This window comes from Pteronotus mesoamericanus, unplaced genomic scaffold, assembly GCF_021234165.1.
Source record: "Pteronotus mesoamericanus isolate MK-2021 breed Mesoamerican mustached bat unplaced genomic scaffold, CSHL_Meso_final contig_90, whole genome shotgun sequence".
In the NCBI taxonomy this organism is placed as follows: Eukaryota; Metazoa; Chordata; class Mammalia; order Chiroptera; family Mormoopidae; genus Pteronotus; species Pteronotus mesoamericanus.
Genome location: NW_026555277.1, coordinates 8097602 through 8123446, shown reverse-complemented (window position 1 = coordinate 8123446; position 25845 = coordinate 8097602). Strand labels below are relative to the sequence as shown.

At 58.7% G+C, this 25845-nt stretch overlaps 1 protein-coding gene across 1 annotated transcript in view; it reads left to right on the top strand.

Moving 5' to 3' along the window:
* Positions 1–25845, top strand: part of SPEG (striated muscle enriched protein kinase) — a 55336-nt gene that overhangs the window by 8274 nt on the left and 21217 nt on the right. The window contains exons 2-15 of the mRNA XM_054585624.1: positions 689–718; positions 1307–1396; positions 1481–1817; positions 4573–5876; positions 7693–7836; positions 8131–8313; positions 17116–17291; positions 17520–17608; positions 18503–18678; positions 21102–21362; positions 22473–22631; positions 22736–22925; positions 23036–23259; positions 25632–25751. Of these exons, the coding sequence (XP_054441599.1) occupies positions 689–718; positions 1307–1396; positions 1481–1817; positions 4573–5876; positions 7693–7836; positions 8131–8313; positions 17116–17291; positions 17520–17608; positions 18503–18678; positions 21102–21362; positions 22473–22631; positions 22736–22925; positions 23036–23259; positions 25632–25751 (3483 nt within the window). The remainder of the gene's footprint in view (positions 1–688; positions 719–1306; positions 1397–1480; positions 1818–4572; positions 5877–7692; positions 7837–8130; positions 8314–17115; positions 17292–17519; positions 17609–18502; positions 18679–21101; positions 21363–22472; positions 22632–22735; positions 22926–23035; positions 23260–25631; positions 25752–25845) is intronic.

The window sequence follows — 25845 nt, the reverse complement described above, 5'->3', positions numbered from 1 at the left end:
CCATGGGTTCACTGTTCTCCGTGGGGCCAAGTGGGAACGAGCTCGTAGCCGTGCTTTGGCCACCAGTACGTGGCTCCTGCTTGTCATGGCGCTCGTAGAGAAACTGAGGCTCGGAACCTGATAGAGTTGGGAAAAACTAAAAAGTATGCCCAGGAAACTTTGCTCCTAGCCTCCCCACTGGGCATTTTCGAGGACCAATGAGCAGAAGAGAGGGATGGGGAGGAGGGTGCCTGTCACATCATGATGCAGAAGAGGAGAGGGAGGGTGGTTTGTAAGGAGGGGCCAAAGCACAATGCAAATATTGTAATAGCAGGTGAGCCTGACCCCTAATGGGGGGGGGCTGGGCTGAGCACAAGCAGGCATGTGTGTGCGTATGAGTACGTGTGTGTGTGACCAGTCAAGTGCCAAGGGTACAGAATAACGGGGGTAATCGGAATAACCAGTCAAAGCACGCGGGCTTCCCAGCCCCGGGCACCCTGGGAGCTTGCAGGCAGTCAAGACCTTTCAAGAACTAGAGATGCTTTGCCCATCCCAGGTGTCTCCCTCTCCTGCCCCATCCCCGCAGGGCATCTCTGGGCACTGGGTACACCGGTGCCCTTTGTGCTGCCTGCCCACCATGCCCTACCCCACAAACGCTCTGATAACAGTCTGTCCATGTCTCTCTTCTGCTGCTCCTATGGAAGCGAAGTTTTCCGCTCCTGCAGAAAGCAAAGTTACGGTAGGAAGCCAGCTCCTGCCCTAGCCCTCCACCCCCCTTCTTCCCTGCCCAACCCGGCCTCTCCTCACCCTGCCTCAGCTGCACCCTGATGTGTTCCGGCTGGCTTGGGGTGGAGGACAGGCTGGTCCTGCGGTCGGTCAAGTGCCCTGACAGTACGACTCTGAGGTGACTCCCCTTTGTTCCTGGGGAACAGGAACCCAGGATTTAGAGCCTTGGAACCTAGGACCTTGTTATTTTGGGGGCTATGTGGGAACTGAAGCTACCACTGACAGGGGAGGGGGGGACGGGGCTGAGGCCACGGTAATTAAGTTGTTGGGCGGGGGATGGCAGGTCGTTGAGGCCACTACCAGAGAGGCAAGGATGAGTAGCCAGGGGCCCAGGGATGGAGCCAGGGAGCTGGCACGGAGGGGGTGCCCTGAGCAGCTCAAGGTGGGCAGGGGGATGTGGGGAGCAAGAGAGGGGAGGAGACAGGTGCGAGAGGCCCTCCAGGAGTAAGATGGAGCCGCTGGGGGGGAGGCAGGAGTGATGGGGGAAGAGTTGGAGCGAGAGGGAGGAGGGCCCTGCCCACACAGACCCCTGTTTCTCCAGACTCGGAGACAGGTGAGGATGACATCAGCGATGTGCAGGGGACCCAGCGCCTGGAGCTTCGGGATGACAGGACCTTCAGCACCCCCACAGGTGAGCTCTCAGGGGTGTTCAAAAGAGCAGGCGGGTGGGCCTCCCACCAGAGATGCCTGGGCTTCACCGTGCTCTTTTCTTTAGGGGGCTCCGATACCCTGGTGGGCACCTCCCTGGACACACCCCCGACCTCCGTGACAGGCACCTCAGAGGAGCAAGTGAGCTGGTGGGGCAGCGGGCAGACGGTCCTGGAGCAGGAAGTGGGCAGCAGGGGTGGCACCCGCCGCCTCCCGGGCAGCCCAAGGCAAGCACAGGCAGCCGGGGCCGGGCCACGGCACCTGGGGGTGGAGCCGCTGGTACGGGCGTCTCGAGCTAATCTGGTGGGCGCAAGCTGGGGGTCAGAGGATAGCCTTTCGGTGGCCAGTGACCTGTATGACAGCGCATTCAGTCTGTACAGAGGACGGGCGCTCTCGATCCACGTGTAAGTAATGCTTCACATGGGCCTGTACTGTCCTCCCTCACCGTGCTGTCCTGCACTGCCCCTCGCGGCTCCATCGTCCGCCCCCCGCCCCCACCCCAGCGCCACCCACTCCTCTGTGCACTTCTCCACCCCTCATTGCTCCCCCCGCCCCCAGCCACAGCTCCTCACTCGGTCTTCCCACACCGCTCCGTCCGTCTCCTGTGCCATCACTACCCACGTCCGCCCACACCCACTGTTCTGGCTCACTGTGCCACCTCCATGGTCGCTGGACCCCTCTGTCTCTTCCTCATCTCCTCCACTATCTCCACGTTCCCAGGGGCCCTCTCCTGCCTCGCCCATTCAGACTCCAGTTGTCCCCAGGATCCCCCCCCTCGGGGCCCCCTCCGTGCCTGCTGTCTCAGCAGCTGCTGCCTTTTCATCTCTCTGCACATTCCTGTTCCCATGTGGGCCTTTTTCTGGGAGGAACGGAACCACGGCAGCTCCCGGGAGAGCAGGAGAGAGCAAGGGAGCAAGAGCGCAACCAGGAGAGAGAAGAGAGCGAGGTGGTCAGGGGGCAGATGGGCCAGGGGCCTGGGAGAGCAGGAGGATTGGGGTGTGGGGGAGGCAGGGGGCCAGGGCAGGGAGGGATGGAGATAGGAGGCTGGGGTGGAGGCAGAGGGCTGGAATCCTGGAGGGGGTTACCTGTGGTGATCTTGTGCGAGATGCCGGTGGGTGGGGCTGAAGGTGGTCCTGGTAGGGGTTGCTGAGGAGCAGAGGTGTTGCAGTGAGGCATTGGAGCCATTTTTGGAGATGTGAGGATTGGCGCGTACAGGAGGGAACGCTATGGTAGAAGAGGGGAGTGGCTGACGATAGAGGTTTTGGGGGGCATCTGGGGAGCCGACAGGGGGCCTGATTTGTGATGGGTGTGGATGTGTGGGGGAGGTGCCACCATGGAGGAGAAGGAAGCGGCCCCGTGTGGAGAAGGTGGTTGAGGCCAGTGGTGGGCAGAGGAGAGGTCTAGGCAGGGGCAGGGAAGGCTCTCTTGCTTTATCTGGTTGGCATTAACCAGGTGCTCCTGTGCCCTGGACTTGCCTTTTCCTTTCCTGCTCGTCTTTGCCAGGCCCCAGCCGGAGCCTGGAGTTGCTATGGCAACTTCAGGGGAGCCCATTTCCTTAGTGATGTCTGTGGTACAGAGGCTGGCCTGGAGCTCGAAACTGCCGGCAAGAGGCCTCCTCTCGCTGCTCCACTTTCTCTCCATGCCTCACCCAGTTCCCAGAGGCCACTCCTCAGGGACTCTGCCATCTGTCCTTCAGAGCTGACTCGGCCACCCTGCAGGTGGCTGGCTGAGGTTCTGCTCCCTCAGGGGACTGTGCGTTGCCACCCCTTGCCTCTCACCCCTGTCAGAGGCGGGCTCTGCAGCCGAGGCGGCGGACCCAGCCTATAACATCCTTCCACTCAGGCACCCTTAAAAGTTCTGCTCATGGCTGGCACCCCATTTCTCCTCCCTTCTGCACCACAGAATCCCAGGCATTTTGGAGGGAACAAGGGCTGAGGGGTCAGACTCCCTGGGTTTCATTCCTAGCACCAACCATTTCCTAGCCGTTCCACCTTGCTAAGGCGCTTTTACCTCTTTAAGCCTCAGTTTCTTCATCTGTAAATGGACCTAATAACAGTTCCTATTGCAAAGGACTGTTGTGAGGATTGAATGACTCAGTGCCTTTAAAGCATTTAGTGCATGCGGGGCATACAAGAAGCACTCAGTGAGCCATTTCATAACTTTTTGTTAAGCTGCCTCTGATGTGTCCGGTATGATGCTAGCATTTCAGATGCCTTTTCTTGCTCATCTTTGATGTGCTCCCCCGTGGTCCAGGTGGGGGTAACTGAGGCCCAGCCCTTGGACCTCAAAGCTCTGTAGGTGAGAGGGTTCTCTGGGCTGACCAGCTCCTTCCCGTCTCTTCTTCTCCCGCACTCCCAACTCAGGCCCACGCAGTAGTTATTTCTGAGCTGAGTTATTTCTGAGCATACCCCTTTGGGGAGCTTCTGTGCTTCTCCGGGGAATTCCAAGGACTCAGGTAACTTTCCCAGGGGCAGGACAAAGTTAAAGTCCTCTGCCGGGGAAGCCGACTGATTAAAGGGGACGGGAACCCAGGTGTCCTAGCCTCCTGCCCTAGAGACCCCAGCTACCACCTGCTGTGTCCCCTCAGTACTGGACTCAGGTCTGAGTTGGTGTTTGGTAACCCAAGGGATGGGGTATGGCTCCTGGAAGGAAGGCTCAGGTTTGTGCCGCTCTTCTGCTGGGAAGGGGGTTCTGTCCTGCTGGGGATGGGCAGGGCTGCAGAGGCCCCTGGGGGCAGGAATGAGTGGGAGGCTGCATTCCTGAGGGGGCCCCTCCCCACCCTGCCCTTCCCCTGCCATCACCATCTCATCCTTTGGGTCCTGAGCCTCATTCTTTTCTCTCCCACTGCTCAGTTATGTTTCTGCCGTTTCCCAGCTTCTGGGGCTTGGGGGAGGGGGCTGGTCAGAGCCCGTGGGGCTGGGTCTATACCCGTACCCAGTCAGTCCACCAACCTTCTGGTGCCAGAGCCACCGCCTCTCCCCAGCTCAGCACCTGCTCTGGCTGTGCCTTCCTCTTTGGGGGGAGGGGGCGGAGGTCTGGCCCATGTCACCCTCAAGCCATCCTAGCATGCATGCCCCACCGCCAACTCCTGTCACAAGCTGAGGGTCTAGGAGGGGTGGCCCCCTCAATCTTCTACCCCTCTTCGTCTCCGTTCCGCAGCAGTGTCCCTCAGAGCGGATTGTACAGGGAGGAGCCCGACCTTCAGCCTCAGCCGGCCAGCGAAGCCCCACGTCGCCCTGCCCTACCACCTCCCTCCAAATCCGCGCTACTGCCCCCACCGTCCCCTCGGGTGGGTAAGCGGCCCCCGCCGGGACCCAGCGCCCAGCCCCCGGCCACCCCCACGTCGCCCCACCGGCGCACTCAGGAGCCAGTGCTGCCCGAAGACACCGCCGCCGAAGAGAAGCGAGGGAAGAAGGCCAAGTCGTCGGGGCCCTCGCTAGCGGGCACGGCCGAGTCTCGACCCCAGACGCCACTGAGCGAGGCCTCGGGCCGCCTGTCGGCGCTGGGCCGCTCGCCGCGGCTGGTGCGCGCTGGGTCCCGAATCCTGGACAAGCTGCAGTTCTTTGAGGAGCGACGGCGCAGCCTGGAGCGCAGCGACTCGCCGCCAGCGCCCCTGCGGCCCTGGGTGCCCCTGCGCAAGGCCCGCTCGCTGGAGCAGCCCAAGTCCCAGGATGGTGCTCCGTGGGGGTCGCCTGGGGCCTCTCAAGAGGAGCTGCGGGGGCCATCGGGCAGCGTGGCCGAGCGGCGCCGCCTGTTCCAGCAGAAGGCTGCCTCGCTGGACGAGCGCACGCGGCAGCGCAGCCCGGCCTCCGACCTGGAGCTGCGCTTCGCCCAGGAGCTGGGCCGCATCCGCCGCTCCACGTCACGGGAGGAGCTGGTGCGCTCGCACGAGTCCCTGCTCTCCACGCTGCAGCGCGCCCCATCCCCTCGGGAGCCCGGCGAGCCTCCGCTTTTCTCCCAGCCCTCCACCCCCAAGACCTCACGGGCCGTGAGCCCCGCCGCCGCCCCGCCGACCCCTTCAAGCGTCGCGGGGAGGCCCGGGGACGAGCCGGGGAGGCCCCGGAGCCGCGGGCCGACAGGCAGGACAGAGCTGGGGGAAGGCCCGCAGCAGGAGGTTAGGCGCCGGGACCAGTTCCCGCTGACCCGGGGCAGAACCATCCAGGAAAGCCGGAGCCCCGTGCCGGCCCCCGCCCCAGCCGATGCCCCCGAGGCCAGGACGAAAGCCCCGCCAGGTCGGAAGAGGGAGCCCCCGGCACAAGCCGTGCGCTTCCTGCCTTGGGCCACGCCGGGCCCGGAGGGCGCTGCTGTGCCCCAGACCTTGGAGAAGAACCGGGCGGGGCCTGAGGCCGAGAAGAGGCTGCGCAGAGGGCCGGAGGAGGATGGTCCCTGGGGGCCCTGGGACCGCCGAGGGACTCGTAGCCAGGGCAGAGGTCGTCGGGCCCGGCCCACCTCGCCTGAGCTCGGTAAGGCCTTCGGAAGCACCAGGAAGGTGCCGGGACCTGGGTGGGAGGGTGTTTGGGGAGAGCCAGGCTGCTAGGCAATTGCAAGGGTGTGGTTTCCCAGGGAAGGCATGGACCTAAGCTCAAGTTTGAGTGAAGGTTAATGTGCTAAAACCTGCCTGCCGGTGGGAAGAGTGTGTGTGTTTTTATGGAGGTGGAGAGGAGCCCAGGTGTGAGCAAAGACCCGGTGCCCAGATGCCTGCCATAGGCGCCCCCATGGGTCCAGTGCCTGCTAGTCCCGGGGCCTAACTGATGGAAGCACTGGTGGAAATCTAAGGAGCTCCTCCACACACCACCCCTCTGCGGGGGAAGAGAGGGAAGCCTATCTTAACAGATAATTTGTGAGATCCCTGTTACAGGCAAGCTTTGGACCAGCCAAGTCTCATCTCTGGCCTCCCCATCCTGGCACCATTCCCCTGACCCATCCGTGGCCTCTAAGATCTGACCCAGCCTCCCTTTCTAGCCTCTCCACTCCTACCCTGGAGTCCCTGTGTTGCTGAGGTGACTGTGGTCACACGCCAGCCTGTGTGTAGTCTCTCCCAATCTTCCTGTGGGTGATGGCCAATAGCCAGGCTGTCCCTGCCACTAACTCTGCTCAGCCTGAACATCAGCTTGGGACCCAGTCCTGGACTGAGGCAGAGGAAGCCGTCCTTCGCACGCTCCCACCTGCTCTGCTTCCTGAGGCCAGAGGCCCTACTCGCTGCTCCCAGGAGAGCCCTGCGCATACCTTTTTCATTGCACTTACTACCCTGTGTTTTTCTTCAGCAGAATTACTTTAGTTTTGATTTAAGTATTACAGCCTCTAAATCTTTGGAGATGATTAGGCCCTGTCCTTCATGCTGCTAGCTGTCATTGCTGCATGCCTACTGACAGCCCTCTCTGAGGCATTGCGTTTACTGGGCACTGAGGGGTGTTATTTTAACTTAATCTGTAAGATATTGGGTATTGTTTATCAGCTCCATCTTACAGATAACAAAACTGAGGCGCAGGGAGGTTATCTAATTTGCCCAAGTTTATGTAGCTAAAAGACAACATAATTGGGATTCTCATTGCTCTTTTGGCACTGTGCTTTATCTAGCTTATAGAACGTCAGTTAGAAATACCCAGAGGGATCTCTTTGTGCGGTCAAGTGTCCTGTAAGCAGGGAACACATCTTATTTCCTGTTGTATCCCTGGTGCCAAACAGCTTAGTATGCAGTCAGCGCAGTGTTGCTGTTTGATGAATGGACAAAATCAAAGCTGATTTTTATGAGGCCTGTCAGAGGGCCATAGGCCCCACCGGTGGCTCCCTCTCGTGAATTGGGCAGCATCATTAATGTAACGGTACACCACGTGTTGCCCTGTGACACCACTGTTACCGCTTATGTCTCAGGTCGCTGTTAGCTTGCCTCTGTCTGCATGGAAGCCCGTGCTATCCAATGCCCCTCACAGTGTCCTGCACAGGGTCGGCCCTGCTACCCCTGACCACCGATTTGTGGAAGGGCAGGGCGCGGTCCCTGCCTTCCTCCAGGAACAACGCCGTGGCTGAGGCTGAAGAGCAGCCATGCTAACGTGGAGCCCCCGCGGCCCTGCCCTGCCTGAGAACCCCCTGCTGCCTTCCTTACTCCCCTGTCCCAGGACATTCAGGAGAGAGACCTTTCACTCCCCAGCCCTCACCTTCTAGAAGCCCCTCTTTCTGGGTTTGGATTTCCAAGATTTGGGGCTGCCATCACACCCTCTTCCCCCAAGTCATCGCCGTGGGGACCATGTCCCTTTACCCTGTCTCCTGTGTCTCTGGCAGAGTCTTCGGATGACTCGTACGTGTCTGCTGGAGAAGAGCCCCTGGAGGCCCCCGTGTTTGAGATCCCCCTGCAGGACGCGGTGGTGGCTCCCGGGGCTGATGTGCTGCTCAAGTGTGTTGTCACTGCCAACCCCCCTCCCCAAGGTGAGCCCAGAGTTGGGGCCTGGCCAAGGTTGAGACAGGGAGGGTGGGGGAGAGGGGAGATCACCCGCTCCACGCTCCACGGAGCAGCCCTGACTCCTGTGTGTGTGAGAGACCTTTCCCAGAATCCCCCGAGAGAGCGCAGGGCAGGCCCGGGCTTGTATGAGTGAGGGGAGTCCTCTGAATTCCCTAGGGTGGGGAGAGGAGTGGTTTGGGTTCTGCGTGGGGTGGGGGAAGATTTGTCCCAGAGCGCCCCATGGGCCGTGGCATCTTGGTCACCCTGCTGCTTTCCCACAGTGTCCTGGCAGAAGGATGGGTCCACACTGCGCAGTGACGGCCACCTTCTCATCCGGGCTGAGGGTGAGCGGCACACCCTGCGGCTCCGGGAGGCCCGGGCAGCTGATGCCGGGAACTACACGGCTACCGCCACCAACGAGCTCGGCCAGGCCAGCTGTGCTGCCACGCTGGCCGTGAGACCTGGTAGGGAGGCTGTGGGCCCCAGGGCCGGGTGGGGTGAGTAGTGACCGTTCCCCATTCCCCGTGGGGCCAGGCTCCCTTTCCACTCCCAGCCTAGAGCTCAACTTTCAACCAGAGTACACAGTCTGTTCTTTTGTGTCTGCTGCTCTGGTGGAAGCATTTTAAATGGCCTTGGCCTCAGGGCAGAGGCCAAATTCCCAAGGCACACACCAGGCTGGCCAAGTCATGAAATCACTGGAATTTGTCTTTAGATATCCTCTAAATGCCATCCTTTCATGGCATTTTCCTGAACAGGATCCTGTGGGGAAAGCAAATTATCCATGAGCCTCTGAGAAAAAGAATCTCCCAGCTCAAAGGACTTAAGAGCCATCAGGAACCTTATGAGGCTATTTCTTCTCTAGAACAGCCCTCCTGTCCCCCTTCAGAGATGCTTTTAAGTGCTTCCCTCCCTTGCTCCTCCTGTTGAACCCTAAGTTCTAAAGAGGGGGCCACTCAGACCACCTCTTGGGAGGTGGCAGTGGCTGAGGCTGCCTCGTTTCCTGTTTGTATGAAGGTCCTCACTTGGTGTTGGGCTGCTTCCTTTGGGTTTAAGCCCAGTTTCTTTCAGGTTCACGGTGGGGCTGGCCTGGCGTCCGTGTACATGGCCAGTTCAGCTCATTCAGGTCGCTGGGGGTGGGGAGGCGATGAGACTGGGGAAGGGGCATTCAAGGAAAAGACACGGATTCAACTCCCAAGGAGATTCCCCTTAGTGGTGACCCTCAGTCAGAGCACTTAGGTGGGAGGGAGGTGCAGGGCAGATGCGTCCTGTACCTAGGATAGTTGGGTGGTCAGGCAGTGTTGTGGGATGTTGGATTGACAGGCAACAGGGCCCTGAAGGAGGCTGGGATTGAGGGCCGGGCATCCCAGGAGGGGGAAGAGCACGTGCCCTCTGTCCCTTTCTTTCACTCAGCCCTGCAGGTAACGAGATTACAGAGCTGGTCCTGCTCTGGTCTCAGGGCCTCAGCACTGTCATGATCAGGGAGTTCTTGGTGGTATCTGACCTGGGTCCAAGTCTTGCTTTAGATCCTTTAGGCTGTATCCATCCGGCTTTGCAGACCGGCAGGCCTTAGCTTACAGACCCCTCCCAGGAGCCCAGATTTTAGGCTCTCTCCTCCCCCCTCCCCCACCTTGATGAATCATACCACTTCCTCCACTTCGAGCTTTCCTCCTTCCATCACCTCTGAGATCTGGCTTCTGACTCAGCTCCCAGCTCCGCTTAGGGGGCCCGGGCCCGGCTCCAGGACAATACCTGGCTTGGACTGAGATTTGGCAAGGAGTTTGAGGGGGGGTGCCCCAATACTGGCTCAGGGCCATCTGGGAGCCTTTTAAGGTTGAGAAGGAGGTTTGGGGCAAGGCAGCTGTCTGCGCTTGACCGGGAGTTCCTTCTTTGCCTGCAAAACCTCCTTGCATTTCAGTTTCCTCACTTGTAAACCAGAGATAATTATACTATTCGCAGGAAAGAAAGCAAATGTGTGAACAAGCTTTATGAACTGTAAAGCTGTAGACAAATGTTAGTTGTTAGCATTATTAAGTGGCGCTGTTGTGCACGAGAGCTCAGGTTTCCACGAGGCTTCGGGAAGCTGTCTTTTCCCTTCGTATTGTTCGTGCCTTGGGCTCTCCTCCCCGCCCTTGCCAGCCCTGTACCCCAACTCCCTCGTGTTTCCCAGCCTGTCATAGCATCTCTGTGCCTCCTCCATCCTGGGGAGCCAGGGTTTGCACCCAGAGAACGGCTCCTGAAAGTCAGACTGGTTCCAGGGCCCCAGGGCTTGAGGGGCAGGCACGTGGGTCCAGACTCAGCTCTCGTGTAGGAAGCCGACTTCCTTACCCTACAAGGCTCTGTCTGGCCCAGAGCAGCTGGATGGAGGCCAGCAGACCAGGGAGCAGCAGGAGTGGGCGGAACCAATGGGTGGCAAAGACATTTGGCAAAAGCCAGGGTCCCAGGACTGTAGTTTGCAGGGAATGAGGGGGTGGGGCTACGGAAGGGTGCTGGGCAGTGCGGCTGTGGGTGGGGTAGGAGTAGGTCGAAGGAGAGAGTGTGTAGTGTTTTGTGGGAAGAGGCCTTGTGGCACCACTTCTTTTCCTTGCTCCTCATCAACCCCTTTAGTAACCAGGACTGGCTCCCCAGTGCCCTCTTGGGTGGGGTATGCACCCTAACAGGATCTGCTTTTGAGAGCCCACAGATCTCAATTCCTGGTTGGGAATCACTGGGACAGGGAATCAGTAACTAGAGAATGTAGTTACCCTGGTGCTATAGTTCGAGGGGCACGCTCTGTCCTCTGGCACCAGCTCTGGCAGCCCCACCCAGCCCTGGCTCCCTCCCACGCTGCCCCATGCCACTGAATTCCTGCTGAGACTGTAGCTGAGCTCCCAAAGGGTGTGTGTGAGTCGGGGCAGGGGTTGGAGGGTGTGAGAAGTGTGCTTAACTGAAGCTAAGCATTTCGCAGCTGCCTGTATCCGTCACACAGGCATTTAGAGTACCAACTGGGTGCCAAGTGCTACGTCTCTCTAAACAGTTTCATGTGTTTGGAGAGTGCCATATACTTTTTTCAAACCCTTTCACGTCTCTTCCCTTCTTTGACCTACATTACACCATGTGCAGTTGACCCTTGAACAGTGAGGGGGTTCGGGTCACCTACTGCCTTGGCAATAGAAAATTCAAATTTAACTTAGTTGTCCCCCCACATAGGCAGATTTCCAACCACCAGTTGACCCTTGAACAACGTGGGTTTGAACTGCTTGGATCAATTGGAAAAAATCCATTGCAGTTCAAATCCATGGTGTTCTGGGTCAACTCTGTATCCCTTGGAGGGTCATGACAGGTGGTGACATTCCCAGTTTACAGATGAGAAGATGAAAACATGGAGTGTGAAGTGACACAGAGCTAGCACGAGGCCAGCACCTTTGCTTAGCGTCTGTAATCTGCCTAGGAATGCTATAAGCAACAGGTGGTGATTGAAATACTCATCTGTGAAGCAAATAAACTCAGTGTGATGGCAGGTGAAAATAACATGACTAGTTAGCATTTCCTGAGCACTTCGTATGTACCAGGCCCTGTGTTGATTGGGTTCTCACATTTAATCCACCTGTAAGGTAGGTCCTATTATGCCCATGTTACAGATGAGGAAACTGAGACTTGGCCGGCTTTAGCCAATTTCTCTAGAGTAGCACTGATTAATAGAATTTTGTGTGATGATGGAAATAGTATCTATGTGTACTATGGTCCAATGTGGTAGCCACTAGCCACATGTGGCTATCGAGCACCTGAAATGTGGCTAGTGCACCTAAACAACTGACTTTTTCCTTTCATTTTACTTTAATGAATGCACATTTGAATAGACTCAGTGGCTATTTAATATATATTTAAATAGACTGAGAAGCAGGAGCAAAGGACCAGAGGGAAATGGGGTGATGATTTGGAGCCCTGTCCCTGGATCTCCCGAGTCTACACTCCTTACCCTGTACCATACTGTCTCCTCCTACTCTGGAGAGGTTCAGGGTTCAGGTAGAATTGTGCTGGTGATTCATTAGGGTAGGGGAGGAGGCGGAGACTGCCGGTGCTCTCTGCGGGTGGGTCAGACTTAGGGTTTTCTCTCCTTCCTCACTTGACACGCGCCCCTCCCCCGCCCCGGCCATGGCTGGGGTCCTGCTTTGTTTCCTTGCACGCCAGGTGTGCACACAATTGGCTCACCCCACCAAGGGCTCTCTGGTCAGGAGGAAGGGAGACGTGGCTGGCTCCATGTGCATAGGCCTCTGTCCTCCTGCCTTCAGTCCTTTCCTGAAGCACAGGTTTCATATATTTGAGCCCAAGGTTCTATGTTTTCCAGCAGAGACCTTGGCCGCGTCACTTAATCTGGCTACCATGTTCTCATCTGTACAGCAAGGATCATTATAACTGCGGCTGCTTTCTCAGTAAAATTTGTGATGCTCTGTAGGGCTGAAGATTGAGGTGAGGACATGTGGGTCAGAGGATATGGCTGATCAAAGCTCATTTTGGTCCCATCTGTATGATGACACTGTCACAACAGAAAAGAGGTGGCTTGGGAGGTCATGAGTATAAACGGAAAGGAAGGAAATTATAGCTGTCTACCCCTTTCTTCTCCTGGCCCTGGCAGGTTCTCACTTGTGAAGCCAGTGGCTGCCTGTGGAAGAGATCTTGCAAAGCCACGTGGTGCCTTGTCCATCCTTGGTGGGGCTTGGACAGCCTCTATAAAAGCACTGTGGTTCCTTGACTAGACTCAGCCCTCCCGCCCCACTTCCGTCCACCAGAAGCAGGCCTTCCCCCAACACGTGTTCCCCCACAGCTGCTGCCTCAGAGTGGGGGCCATCGCACAAGCCTATCAGGAGGGCGGGGACCTAATTTACTGTGGGTGCCAACGCTCGCTCTAACAGGGAGTGATCCCAAACAATCCTGTGTGAGAAATTAACTACCTCCATGCCTCGGTCAGGCCGACTCCATATGTGAAATGCTCTCTGCTCCCTTGTCCATTTTTAAACCCACGCTGAAACATTCTCAGCACAACTCTTCTCCTTTTCCCGCTCTTCTGTGGTGGGGTTACCACAGCAGGCATTTAAAGACATCACCTCTGAGACAGTGCAGGTGGACAGGCGGCTGTGAATGACCAGCACATCACTGCCTTCCTCGGACACCTGGTGGAGCCCCCGTAGCCCTCGGAGCGAAGGCCGCATTGCGGGAGCCGGCCTCCACCGTCTGGACCTGAAGATGATCTGAGGGTGGCCGGAGGCAGCTGAGGCAGTGACAGGGACCTGCTCCAACGCGGTCACGTCCCATTTCTTTCTTCTTTACCTAGTTCTATAGCTAGGGGGGTTGAGCTACAGCTCTCTGCACACACTTTCTGCCCTTGAACGTTTGCTCATGTGGTTTCTCTTTCAGGATTGCTTTTTTCTGCTTAAACTGTACTCTTAATTCTATACCACTCCTTCCCTCAGTCTCCCCTTCTTCCCCAAGCCAAAAGGAAAGTTCTACTCTCTACACCCCCGTGGCCTTATCTGCCCCTCTCTTGCCATCTTATTCCTGCTTGCTGCTACAGTTGTGCGTGTATGTGGCTTGTCATCCCTATCAGCCAGAAGGCTCCTGAGGTTGTGGCCATGCCTTGGCTATGCTTAGCCCTCGCGGCCATACCCAGAGGCCCTCCTGGACAGTGAGCGGCTGTCCTGCGCTGGCAGTAGGGGGGTAGAGGTTTCCATGACTTTCCAAGCCCCTGGAACAACCTGGGCAGCACACAGAGGCTGGCTGGGACACACGTCTGCAAAGGGCAGTGAGGATCTGCCTCAGAGCAGAGGTTGGGAGGCAGAGGAGACCATAGAGCAGTGGCCCTCAAAGTTTGGTCCCCAGACCAGGAGCATCGGCATCACTTTGAGGATGCGTTGTTAGAGGTGCATATTATCAGCCCCCGCCCAGACCTACTGAATCGGAGACTCAGGGCGGGTCCCAGCAGTCTGTGTCTACCTTCTGGGTGATTCTGGTGAATGGTGAATTTGAGAATCACTGGCATAGAGTTAGGGACCTTGCGCAGGTGGGAGGCCAGGTGGTACAGTGGGAAGCACATAGGCTGTGGATTCAGACCTCCGAGGTTCAGAGTCCTGACCTGAAGTTTGGTGGTCAAGCGAGACGGGACTCAGAAGTACCTTACCTCTTCCTGCTCACTTTAGGAGACATCACATAGGTCCTTCATCTTTCATGTGTATAAGAATCAACTGAATGCTTTTGAAAATGCAATTTCCTGGCCCCTGTTTTTGGAAATCTAGTTTTTCAGGTCAGAGGAAGGCCCAGGAACTGATAGTTTGAACAGGCCCCCAGGTGGTCCTGATGTGGGTGGTTTTGGGGCCGTCCTGAGAAGCCCTGATTAGAGGGCCTTACGTGACGCCTTTCATGCAGGTGGCTGTGGCTGCATCTATCGTGAGGACACCTCAGGGGGTGCTGGGACCGGTCCTGAGCCGGATGCACCGGTCTGGGGAGGGAGCGCTCTCCAACTCAGAGGCTCTCGTTAAGTGAGCCTGACCTGGGAGCCGTGGAAAAGGCCTGACATGTGCCCAGCGCCAGCACGTTTTCCAGGGGTGGGGCGTGTAAGGGCAGCACCTACATGGTGGGCATTTGTACATCTTAGGTGGCGTTGGGGGTGGGGGATACCTGCCCCCTCGTCCCTGGCTAGTGTAACTATGTTTCCCACAGTGAGACGTGGCCTTGTGGGTGGAGCGGGGTTGGGATATAGGGACTGGCTACAAAGATGGTTTTGGCGGTGGGTCCAGTGGAAAGGGGGGTGGCACAAGAGCCTGGTGTGGAACCCTAAAGGATTTGGGACTTGGAGACAGAGATCCCTGATCAGCTTTCTTGGCTACACAGTTTTGGGGGTACGTAGGGGTGGGGAGGCCATGGCCTTGTTTCAGAGAGGCCAAGTTCTGCCTCCTCTGTAGCCTGAGCCTCCTACCTAGGCTGTTCTCATAGCGCCCTCTCTGGGGGGCTTGAAAGACACTGCTTAGCTTGGTTACTGGACGCCCCAGGGTGCTATTCCCGTAGCCACCACCAGGGGTCTCTGCGGATCCCTGCAAACTCTGCCCGTCTGCTTTAATCTGTGCCTCCCTGGGCCCTGCGTGGCCTCAGTGCTGTCCAACCTGGAGGTGACCCAGGAAGTCACCAGGATCCACGGTGCGGGGGGTGGGGGCACCTGCCTCCAGGAGTCACGCCTGTGATCTCAGCATCAGCTAGTGGCAAGCCCTGGGCAGATGCTCACCAAGTGGCCATTCTGACTTCCTTCCCCACCCCCACCTCAGGACAGCCAGCCTGAATGGTGAGCCCCCTCCTTCTTCACTGGCAATGATGGGAAACACAGGTCATAGCTTGGGAATGTGGCCCTGGGCAGGAGTGACAGGAGGAGGGAGAAGGACATGTGACCTCTCAACAGCTCCCCTACTCCTGCTCTGTATCCAAGCCCCTTCTAAAACCCCAATTCAGGTGGGGGCTAGTTGTGAGGAGTTGCGGGGGCCGGGGGCAGCCCCTGCCTCCTGACCGTTGGCCCTGGTGGGGCTGATGGGGGGAAGGACAACTGCCAACGGGTCGTGCCTGTAGGAAGAGTGTTGGGCTTAAGCCCGGTGTCCTGTGGCCACTGCGGCATGCAAGGCAGAGGTGGGATTCTGGGCCCACTCAGTTGAGGGGCATTTCTCTGAGCACCGGGCCGAAGGTCCTGACAGTTCCCTGATCCTCAGCACCAGAGGAGACAGGGTGTGGCCTGGCTCTGTAAGTTGGGGTCTTGGTGGTTTGGTCAGAGCAAGGGGCATCATAGGGGCTGTTTGCCTTTATTGCCTCCTCTGGTGGACACGTGGAAACGAATGGCTCAGGGCAAGTGGCTTGGATGCTGCAGTGCAGCGCCACCGCCATCTTTTCCTGGGGACCAAGGCCGTGACACTTCGAATCGAGGCGCCGCTGAGGGGGCTTTGCGCTTGTCAGGGTCCAGAAGCTGTAAGGAGAGAAAAGGCAGAGCCTGCTGCTTGGGAATGAGCAGGGAGGCTAAATACAGCCGGCCTGCCTCTGCCCCTCCCCTCTCCTCCCCCTCCACTGCAGGCCCGGCTGCCTGTGGTCTCAGCAGGCACCACCTCCCCAGCCAGCTGCCTGCCTGCCACCCAGCCTGTCCCCTCCACGCCCGCCCCACCTCCTCCTTCCCCTCTTTGGGCTCCCTCCCCTCCCCCAGGACCTCGTGCAGAGCCTCAGCAGGGTCAGCCAGTGAGTGGGGCTGGGCAGGCTGGGCGCCTGCTCCCTAGGGAGCCTGGTGGGGTGGGTAGTGGGCAGGCAGCAGAAGGGCCTGGTGCCAGGGCAGAGCCTTCGGGACAGGCGCGGGCTGGGGTTCGTGTGCAGAGTCTCGCGGTGAGTTGGGGTGCAGCCCTGTGGGGGGCCGGGCCACAGGGGCTTGGGGTGGGGGAATTGGGAGGAGGGACCAGGGGGCTGTGGAAGATTCATGTCTGTATTTGGCAGTCGGCTAGGAGCCAGCTCAGTGAGGCTGGGCCCCTGGCCAGTGCAGGGGAGGGCGTCAGGGCCCTGGGGACACCCCTCCCCCAAAGACATGCTGGGCCCCCTCCTCTTCCCCAGGCTGAGCTACCTTCCCTTGGATGACTCAAACTCTGCTTTCCCATTCCCTGAGAGTTTGGGGGTCCATGCTTTAGGGCTGGGGCCAACAGGTGCCCCTGGGGTATCTGGGGCAGGAAGCTGAGAAGGGAGAGGGGGAAGGGTGAGCTGGACAGTGTTACCTCATTGGCCCTGGCACTGAGGTCAGGATGGGGCTTGTCTGAGGTGTGTGTTCCTCTGCACTAGACCCAGCTCACCCAAGAGACGGGGGTCCTGCTTGTGCCACTCTGGGGTCCAGAGGCGTGAACCACCTGCATTAGGAGCCTGCGATTCTGTGCCAGGAATGTGGGTCCCGGGCCCCAGTGGAATTCCAAGTCTCCCACAAGGCGCAGGGGCGGCCCCTCTGCTGCCTAAATCCTTGACCCCAGGCCCTTCCCTATGGTTCCCCCACTGAGGAGGATCAGCAGGGTCAGTGTTGGGAGAGTCGGGGACAGGAACACCTGGCAAGGTCACACAGCAAGCAGGTGGGAGCCCCGGGAAGGGAAGTACAGGAATCATTTTACCTCCTGGGCTCTGCCATCCAGACCTTCTCAGGTCCTTGACCCTCAGACTGACCATTCAGCTCCCAGTCTCTGTGCCCCTCTTCTTCTCCTGGCATCTCTCTGTGTGCCACTGTCTCGTCTCTCTTGCAGGTGGGTCCACATCCCCTTTCAGCAGCCCCATCACCTCTGACGAGGAGTACCTGAGTCCCCCAGAGGAGTTCCCGGAGCCTGGGGAGACCTGGCCCCAAAGCCCTGCCATGAAGCTCAGTCCCAGCCAGAACCGCCGCTCTTCAGACACTGGCTCCAAGGCACCCCCCACCTTTAAGGTCAGACCCCTGAGCCCAGTCTCAGCCCCCTGGGTACCTCCATTCCTTCATGTGGCTTCTTGTTCTTGGGGCCACACCAGGCTCCAGCACTGCCTGGAGCTTGGCCGCATGAACCCTTTTTACCCAGAGCCAGCCTCGGTCTGACTGGGGTGGAAGAGGCCTCTGTTCCCAGATCCCTCATCCCACAGGAGTCGAGGCTGAGCCCTGACACTTTGGGGTCCCCTTCAGGTCTCCCTTATGGACCAGTCAGTAAGAGAAGGCCAAGATGTCACCATGAGCATCCGTGTGCAGGGGGAGCCCAAGCCGGTGGTCTCCTGGTGAGTAGCAGCCACTAACCACCACCTGCCAGCTCCCCCAGCTCCAGGCTTGGTCCTGTGAGGCCCAACTCTGGGTAGAGGGGAGTGGGTCCTTTGTGACCTCCCCATGATCTGCAGGGGGCCACATCCCAGGTACAGTGGTACCACTCCCCCCAACCTGTCTCTGCCCCTGCCCCTGCTTCCTCCCCCGGGGCGGTTGGGGAACAAAGGCCTCCTGTCTGTTTACAACGGCCTGGAGCCATCTTGCTTCTGGAGAGGGCTGCCCACCCCCCGCAGGGTCCCTTGACAAGAGGGTGATTTTTGAGGCCCTCTCTGCGCCTATCCCTGTGCTAGGCCCAGGTGGAATCATTTTTTTCTGAGCTGCCAGAGCCCAGAGCTAAATGCTGGCCTCATCTGCCAGGCTACTGTGCATCCCAGGGGCCTGGAGCTTTGATTGGTTCACTTAGGTTTTTTTATTGGTTTGGGCTCTATTTTTCACTTTTAATTGATTGTCTCATCCCCAATGTGATTTCTTAGCATTTTAAGCTATTTCATGTCCCTTTTAGAAAGTGGGAAAGCTATCATTCATTCTAAATAAATAAAAATAAAACACGAGGGGACTTAGGAGCCGTTACAAGCTGAATAGCATGGCACTACTCTAAGTGCCGTTAGGTTCTTAGGACAGAGAGCCAGGTGGGTGGATGTGGTCTGGAAGCTCCTGGTGAAGGTGTGATGACAGAGTCAGAGTGGAAACCTAACCTCTAATTGAGGGGCGCCGGTGGTCAGTGGACAGATCTGGGGAAGGGACAAGTGACGTGCTGGGAGGAGAGGCCTGCTTGGATCTGGCCCCCAACTTCCCTGCATGTGCAGGTGAGGACCCTGGGCCCTGGGACTGAGTTCTTGCCCCCCTGGCAGGCTGAGAAACCGCCAGCCCGTGCGCCCGGACCAGCGGCGCTTTGCGGAGGAGGCAGAGGGCGGGCTGTGCCGGCTGCGGATCCTGGCCGCTGAGCGCGGCGATGCTGGTTTCTACACCTGCAAAGCAGTTAATGAGTATGGCGCTCGGCAGTGCGAGGCCCGCCTGGAGGTGCGAGGTGAGTACCTCACGCTCTCCACAAACCCCTTCACCTGGTCCCGGCCTTGTTCCTGCCCAGTGGCCAATTTAATGGGATGAGGGCCTTAGAGATGCCCAAGTTTAGCTGCTTATGTATGTCATAGTTGGGTAAACTGAGACCCAGAGAGGGGAAGCGACTTGCCCAGGCCACACAGCAAATTGCTCAGTGCTCAGCTTACTACACAGAACCGCCCTCCCCATGCTCAGTTGTGCCTGCCCCTGATGCCAGCCAGAGACCTGCTTCCTGCCTCCGGCCATCCTCTCGCTGCACTCTCCTAAGCCTCTGTCACCTCGCCCTTCCCAAGCCCCTCCCTCACACCCACTCCCCTGTCTCCTATTGCCCCTTGGCCCACCCCGACCCATCTCATTGCTGTGCAGAATTATTGTGGTTGGGAGTGGAGCGGGGAGTGTCTGAGAGTTGGACCCGTTCGGAGGGGCCCTTGGGGTGACGTGGGCATGCAGTATTGCAGGGACCCCAGGGGTGCCAGGGTGAGCAGAGCTGTGAAACGTGGAGGGGGCTGGGTTCCAGAGTCAGGCGGAAGCGCAGGGGACCTTTCAGGCCTCCGGAAGCAGGCCCTAGCCAGGTTGCCCTGTGGGCTGGTGCTTTTTTCCTCCCCAGGACTGGCTGTTCCCTCCACCTTTCACCTCCCCCTTCCCTGGGGGCAGCTCGGGGCTGGGAATCCCTCCTCAGCTCCACTCTCAGCCTTGGCCCTTCCTTCCCAGCAGGGGGCCACTCTGGGAGCTCCTGGAACCCCCCAGGCTCAGCCCCTAACAGTCCACCGGCCTCAGTTCCCTGGCCCGGCCCTGCCTCCAGCTCCTGGGGTTGCCTCCTCCTCAGTCTGAATTCTCCCACATCCACCCCCACCCCGCCCCCAGCCCCCAGCCCCGCAACCTGGTCCCTGGTCCCTGGCCTGCTCCTTTCCCTTCAGGGTCTGGTTCTGCCCTGCTTCGCTGTGTTAACCCGTGTTTCAGTGCTTCTCTCTCTTTGGGATTCCTCCCAGCATCTCTCAGGTTTTTGGGGCGCTCCTGACACCTGTGAATGCCTTCCCCCTGGTTGCCCAGGGCCTCGGCCCGCCCAGAAAACCCAGAGGCCCGGCCTCTGGCTGGCTGCCCAGCCCGCACCCCCAGGTTGCTCCTGGGGGAGGTGAACATGGCAGTGCCACGCTGGCAGTTCGAGAGGCAGCTGTCCATGTGGGGTGCTAGCCAGGCTGCGTGCGTGCCTGAGTGTGCGTGTGTGTGCTGCACTAACCTGCCGCTTGCTGACTGAGGTTTTTGTCTGTACACAGGCGAGTGAGCTCAGGGGGCCGCCTGCGCTCCCCCCGCTGCCCTCCGAGCCGCACCCCTGTCTCAGGCACCTCTCGGACCTCGCTGTGTTTCACTGCCTCCTGCCCACAGACCCCGCCGGCCTGCCGGCCTGGACCCTGTTCCAGCCCCACCTCCCCTCCCTTCCCCATGCAGCATCCTGAGATAGCCATGGGCCCCTGTGGACCCCTCCCCCCAAGTGGACATATGGTTGGGCAGGCCAGGAGCCCCCACATGGACTGAGTGCCAGGAAGGGGTGGCCATGAGGAGTGTCAAGACCCCCTCCCAGTCTCTCCCTGCGGGGGAGCACCGAGCGAGCGCATGTGCTGCCACTGCTACAGGCCCTGTCTGTCTATCCATCTGTCTGTCTGTGTGTCTGTGACAGTCAGGGAAGGATGCCTCCGGGCTGGTGTGGGGTCACGCAGCGGGGTGAGAGGGCACGGCATCCGCAAGACGGAGGTGCCAGAGGGTTGGGGCTGCTGGCAAGGGCTCCTGAGGTAGGGGCAGAGCACTGACCATTCCAGAAATGGCTTTCAAGTGGCACAACGCTTTCTTTCACAAGAGACCAAAAGCCAGAGACCCCCTGCCCTGTGCTGATGAGGAGGCCTGGCCAAGTCCTGGCTGTGGGCAGCTTTAGGGACCGTTTGGGGCTCCCTTTTCACCATCAGCATCCGGAAGGCTCTGTCTGGGAAGGAGCGAGTTAGCCAGACGTGGCACAGGAGAAGGGACCTACTGTAGAGGGTCTGGAGATATTCAGAAATATCTGTTTCTTAGTTCAAATAAAGTCCCGTTTGTACCCAGCTGGTGTGCTGTTTTCTTTTTCTGCCGCCGTCTCTACCCCTACATGGCCCTCAGTTTCCCCGTCCTTGGTTCCTCGTGCTTCCCCTGGGGTCCCTCTCTCTGGCCCAGCTGGGGTTGCCATCCTGAAGCCAGACCTGGGGCCTCCTCGCTGCCCTGATCAACCAGGCGGGTGGGCTTTCCCTCTGTCTCCAAAGGAACAAAATGCATCTTTCTCTCTGTGTCTGTCTCTCTGTGCGTGTGTGTCTCCCTCACCCTGTGTGTCTCTGTTCCATGTGTGCCCCCCATGGCCGCTTTCCCCAGCACACCCTGAGAGCCGGTCCCTGGCCGTGCTGGCCCCCCTGCAGGACGTGGACGTGGGGGCCGGGGAAATGGCGCTGTTTGAGTGCCTGGTGGCGGGTCCTGCCGACGTGGAGGTGGACTGGTTGTGCCGCGGCCGCCTGCTGCAGCCCGCGCTGCTCAAATGCAAGATGCATTTCGATGGCCGGAAATGCAAGCTGCTGCTCACCTCTGTGCATGAGGACGACAGTGGCGTCTACACCTGCAAGCTCAGCACAGCCAAAGGTAACTGCCCACTCGGGCCCTCGGGCTGCCTCGGGCGCCCAAGAGCTGGAGGGGGGGAACTGGAGGTGAAGGAGCTGGGTGCAGAATGAGATGGGCTCCGTCTCCTGGGGGGAGCGGTGGGTGGGAGATGGTGCAATGCACCTACCTCAGTAAAATCAGCACTTGGAGCGGCACCTGGCACAAAGGACCTTCTGTGTCAGTGTTAGCGACTGTTCCTGTTAGGAGCCCGTCTGCTGAGGTCTGGCAAGGCACACCTGGGCGCGGGTTCCAATTCTTGCCCTGGTGCGTACCAGCCACGTGACTTTGGACAAGTCACTTCATCTCTCTGAGCTTGGACTATTCGCCTGTAAAAAAGGATCATGATAATGCCTAGCTTGGGGATCGGTAGGATTAATGAGATAATGAATGTAAAGAACAAAGCACAGCACCTGGCAAAGGGTGCCACCTAATAAATGTCAGCCATTACTATTATTAATGACATCTCTGACCTGGTGTCCATCCTCGTTTGAAGAGCAGAGACAATGCCTCACCAGGTTGTGGTAATGAGCGCCTAAGGTGACACTGGAGGGACTTTGAAGGCAGGAAAGAACCAGGTCAGCCTTAGGGGCTGTTCCTTCCCCACAGAAGACTCTCTGTGGGGCAGTAGAAGGGGGCAAAGGGGCTGATGCTGTGGGTCTGGGGGGGTGGGAGGGAGAATGGGCACAAGCCAGGGGCAGAGGAGAATTCTAGGGGGAGGAAATAAGGGTGTAGGGGAGGAAAGGGGCTTGGCTTCTAGGCCCCCTTTAGTTGCTAAGCTGAGCATCATCCTGGGCGGGCAAGGTGAGCTGAGGAGGAGAGAGCCAGGCCAGGCCAGGGCCCTGGGCACCCATCGTGTCCGCGGCCACCACGGCAGCCTGCTCCCCTTGCCGACCTCCACTCTCCTGAGAAGGCCCAGTCTTTGAATCTTGCCCACTGCCTCACCCCAGTGTCCAGGGACCTCGCAAGGCTCTGCCCAGACTCCAGCTCCTGACCCGGCTCCCCCTCCCTGCCCGGCAATGAGGGCAGGACCTGTGGGTCGGGGTGCCTGGGTTCCGCGGCCTTTCTTGCCCCAGTGCCAACCCCTTCCCCCAGATGAGCTGACCTGCAGTGCGCGGCTGACCGTGCGGCCCTCGCTGGCGCCCCTGTTTACACGGATGCTGGAGGATGTGGAGGTGCTGGAAGGCCGCGTAGCCCGCTTCGACTGCAAGATCAGCGGCACTCCACCGCCCTCCGTGACCTGGACTCATTTTGGTATGGCCCTCCACCCTGCAGATGTTGTACTGGGGGACCCCGGAGGGCAAGAGAGCAGGACCCTTCTCTGAGTCTGCTGTGCTGTTCCACGTCCTTTTCCCCAGGCCGCCCTGTGGAGGAGAGTGAGAACTTGCGCCTGCGGCAGGACGGGGGCCTGCACTCGCTGCACATCGCCCACGTGGGCACTGAGGACGAGGGGCTCTATGCGGTCAGTGCCACCAACACCCACGGCCAGGCCCACTGCTCTGCCCAGCTCTACGTGGAGGAGCCGCGGACAGCCGCCACTGGCCCCAGGTACATCCTGGGGTCCCGGGTGCTGCTGGGGCTGCCTCCGGGGAGCCCCAGCCCCGCCTGTGACAGGAGGCGAGGCTCCGGGACTCTGGGCAGCTGTGCGGTTGTTACAGCTCGAAGCTGGAGAAGATGCCGTCCATCCCCGAGGAGCCGGAGCACGGTGAACTGGAGCGGCTGTCCATGCCCGACTTCCTGAGGCCCCTGCAGGACCTGGAGGTGGGACTGGCGAAGGAGGCCATGCTGGAGTGCCAGGTGACCGGCCTGCCCTACCCCACCATCAGCTGGTTCCACAATGGCCACCGTATCCAGAGCAGCGACGACCGGCGCATGATGCAGTGTATGTGTCCAGGAAGGGACCCTGGGGAGTGTCCCCCTGCCACCCTCTTTGCTTGCAGTGGCCTCTGCTTTCCTCACCCTTGGGCTTTCCTTTCCTAGCCTGGTCAGGGATGGCACATTATGGGGAGGGGAGCCCAGAGGGGCCGCGAGACCACTGCCTCCTTCCTTGATCCCACACAGAACCCATTTTGTGAGTCACTACCCTGGGCCTCGGTGGCCCTGTTAGAACTTGCGGAACAGGCGGTACACCCTGCTCCTCTTCGTGGCCAAGTTATAGACCCCTCTCCGCCTCAGTCTCCTCATCTGTAATCGGCTCACTATGAGAATTAAATCAGTGAATACATATAAAGCACTTAGAACAGGACTCAGCAAACAGCACATGGTCAGTCATCATGCAATCAGTCTTACGGCTGTTGCATTGTTGTTGCCACCGTTGTCATTCTCATCAGGCCTGCAGAGAAATTTCAGTGAAAAGGCCAATGTGAGCAGTGTCTGGCACCGAAAGGATGCTTGACCAAGGCTATTAATGAACAGCAGGTAAAGAAGGAACTGGAGAAATACAGAGGAAGGTATTTGGGACCGTGTCCTCTCTGCCTGGTGTGTTTCTCATGGGACTATCTCAGCTCCATCCCTGAAGGAACCTGAGTCTCCTGTGGGAAGGCCTACCTACTCCCCACCAGACAGCGCCACCCCTTGCCCCGCAATGGCCTCCTCTTACAGCTGCAATGTGACAAAACTCACCTTTATTGAGCACTTTCATGTGTGCCAGGCTCTGAGTGCTGAAGGCCTGCCATGCGTGACCTCATCTTCTTTACCACGGGCCTTCAGGCCGGTACTATTATTCCTGTTTATAGATGGGGACACTGAGGCTTACAGAGGGACAAGGACTTGCTTAGAGGCAGGCAAGGACTATCTGGCTCTGGCTCCCACCTCCTCATCAGGCTGCCCCGTCACCCGCGCCCCATCTCCAGCGCCACCATGGTGGCTCTGATCCTCCCTCTCAGCGCCCCCCGCCCCCGCCCCGCAGTGGCTGTCTGCTCAGGCTTCCCCTCTCTATCTGCTCGAGGCCCTGGGTGGATGTCCGTCTCAGGATCTGAGCCCGTGTCTCTTCTGTCTGTATCAGGGGCCAGTGGGAGCCCTTGGTTTCTCTTCTTTTATAAATAGTGTCAGGAGAGATAAATGAATGGGTGACTGTTCCATGCGGCGATAAGCACACAGAGAAGGGAGGGGTGCTTAGGGGTGGCCCTTACATGAAGGAAGACGGCGCAGGCCTCTCCCCCTCTCTGTCCCCGCTGGAGGTGGCTCCCTTATCACCATTCTGGGAGCGTGATGTAGGGAAGGAGCTTCGGATTCTGAGGGACCAAGTTCAAGCCATTGCTCCATTGTTTTATTAGCTGTGTGACCTTGGACAAGTCCATTAATGTCTCTGACCTCATTGGTAAATGAGGATAATCTTGCAGGGCTGTTGAAAGTATTGTGGAAAAAAAATACATGTCAAGTAGCTGGCATAGCAGAAAACTCTTATTGGAATTTATAATATATTTGGCACTTAGGGTGTGCAAGGCAGCGGGTTCTGCTAGAGGTCCTGTGGGGGATCAAGGGTGGGGGTGCAGAGTGGGGCCCCCCGGGTATGGCGCAGGAAGCTTCCTAGGCCGGTGCTCACTTGAACTGTGTCTTGAAGGAGAAGGAGGCCTTCATAAGAGAAGAATGTTCCAGAAGGGAGGAATTTTGTGAGCAAAGACCGAAGATGGAATTCCTGTGGCTTGTTCAGGGCCCTGCTGGCTTGTCGGGGTCAGATGGTGGAGGACTAGCAAGAGATGTGGCTGGATGGGAGTTTAGTTTGAGGGCTTTGGCTGCTGTCCATACGTAGTAGGTGCCCTTAAAGTTTCTGGGTTGAGCCCTGGCTGGTGTGGCTCAGTGGATTGAATGACGGCCTGCAAATTGAAAATTCGTTGGTTTGATTCCTGGTCAGGGCACATGCCTGGGTTGCGAGCCAGGTACCCAGTTGGAGCATGAGAGAGGCAACCGATAGATGTCTCTCACACATCTGTGTTTCTCTCCCTCTCTTTCTCCCTCCCTTCCCACCTCTCTGAAAATAAACCCTTTAAGGATATAGTGCAGTGGACTGCCCTGGTAGAAGTGCAAAGGGACAGGCAAAGGGGACAGGGCTGCAGGCGTAGACGTGGCAGTCTGACCTCGGGTTTGCCGCATGATGGACACACTTCTTGCTTGTGGGCCTCTCCTTTCCTCCTCGCCTCCTTCCTGAGTGGGTGGGGCTGAAGGACCAGGCTGGGGGGGACATGGGCACACCCCTCAAAGTATCCTCCCAGCTCAGGCCCAGTGTCACTGTCCTTCCCACCGCCCCACCCCCAGACAGGGATGTCCATCGATTGGTGTTCCCTGCTGTGGGACCTCAGCATGCCGGTGTCTACAAGAGCGTCATCGCCAACAAGCTGGGCAAAGCTGCCTGCTATGCCCACCTCTACGTCACAGGTAAGGCAGACACCTTCCTGGCCAGCTGCATGCACAGCCTAGCCCCCGGTCCACCCAGGGGGCTGGGTGAAGGAGAGTCTTTTGTACCAACTCC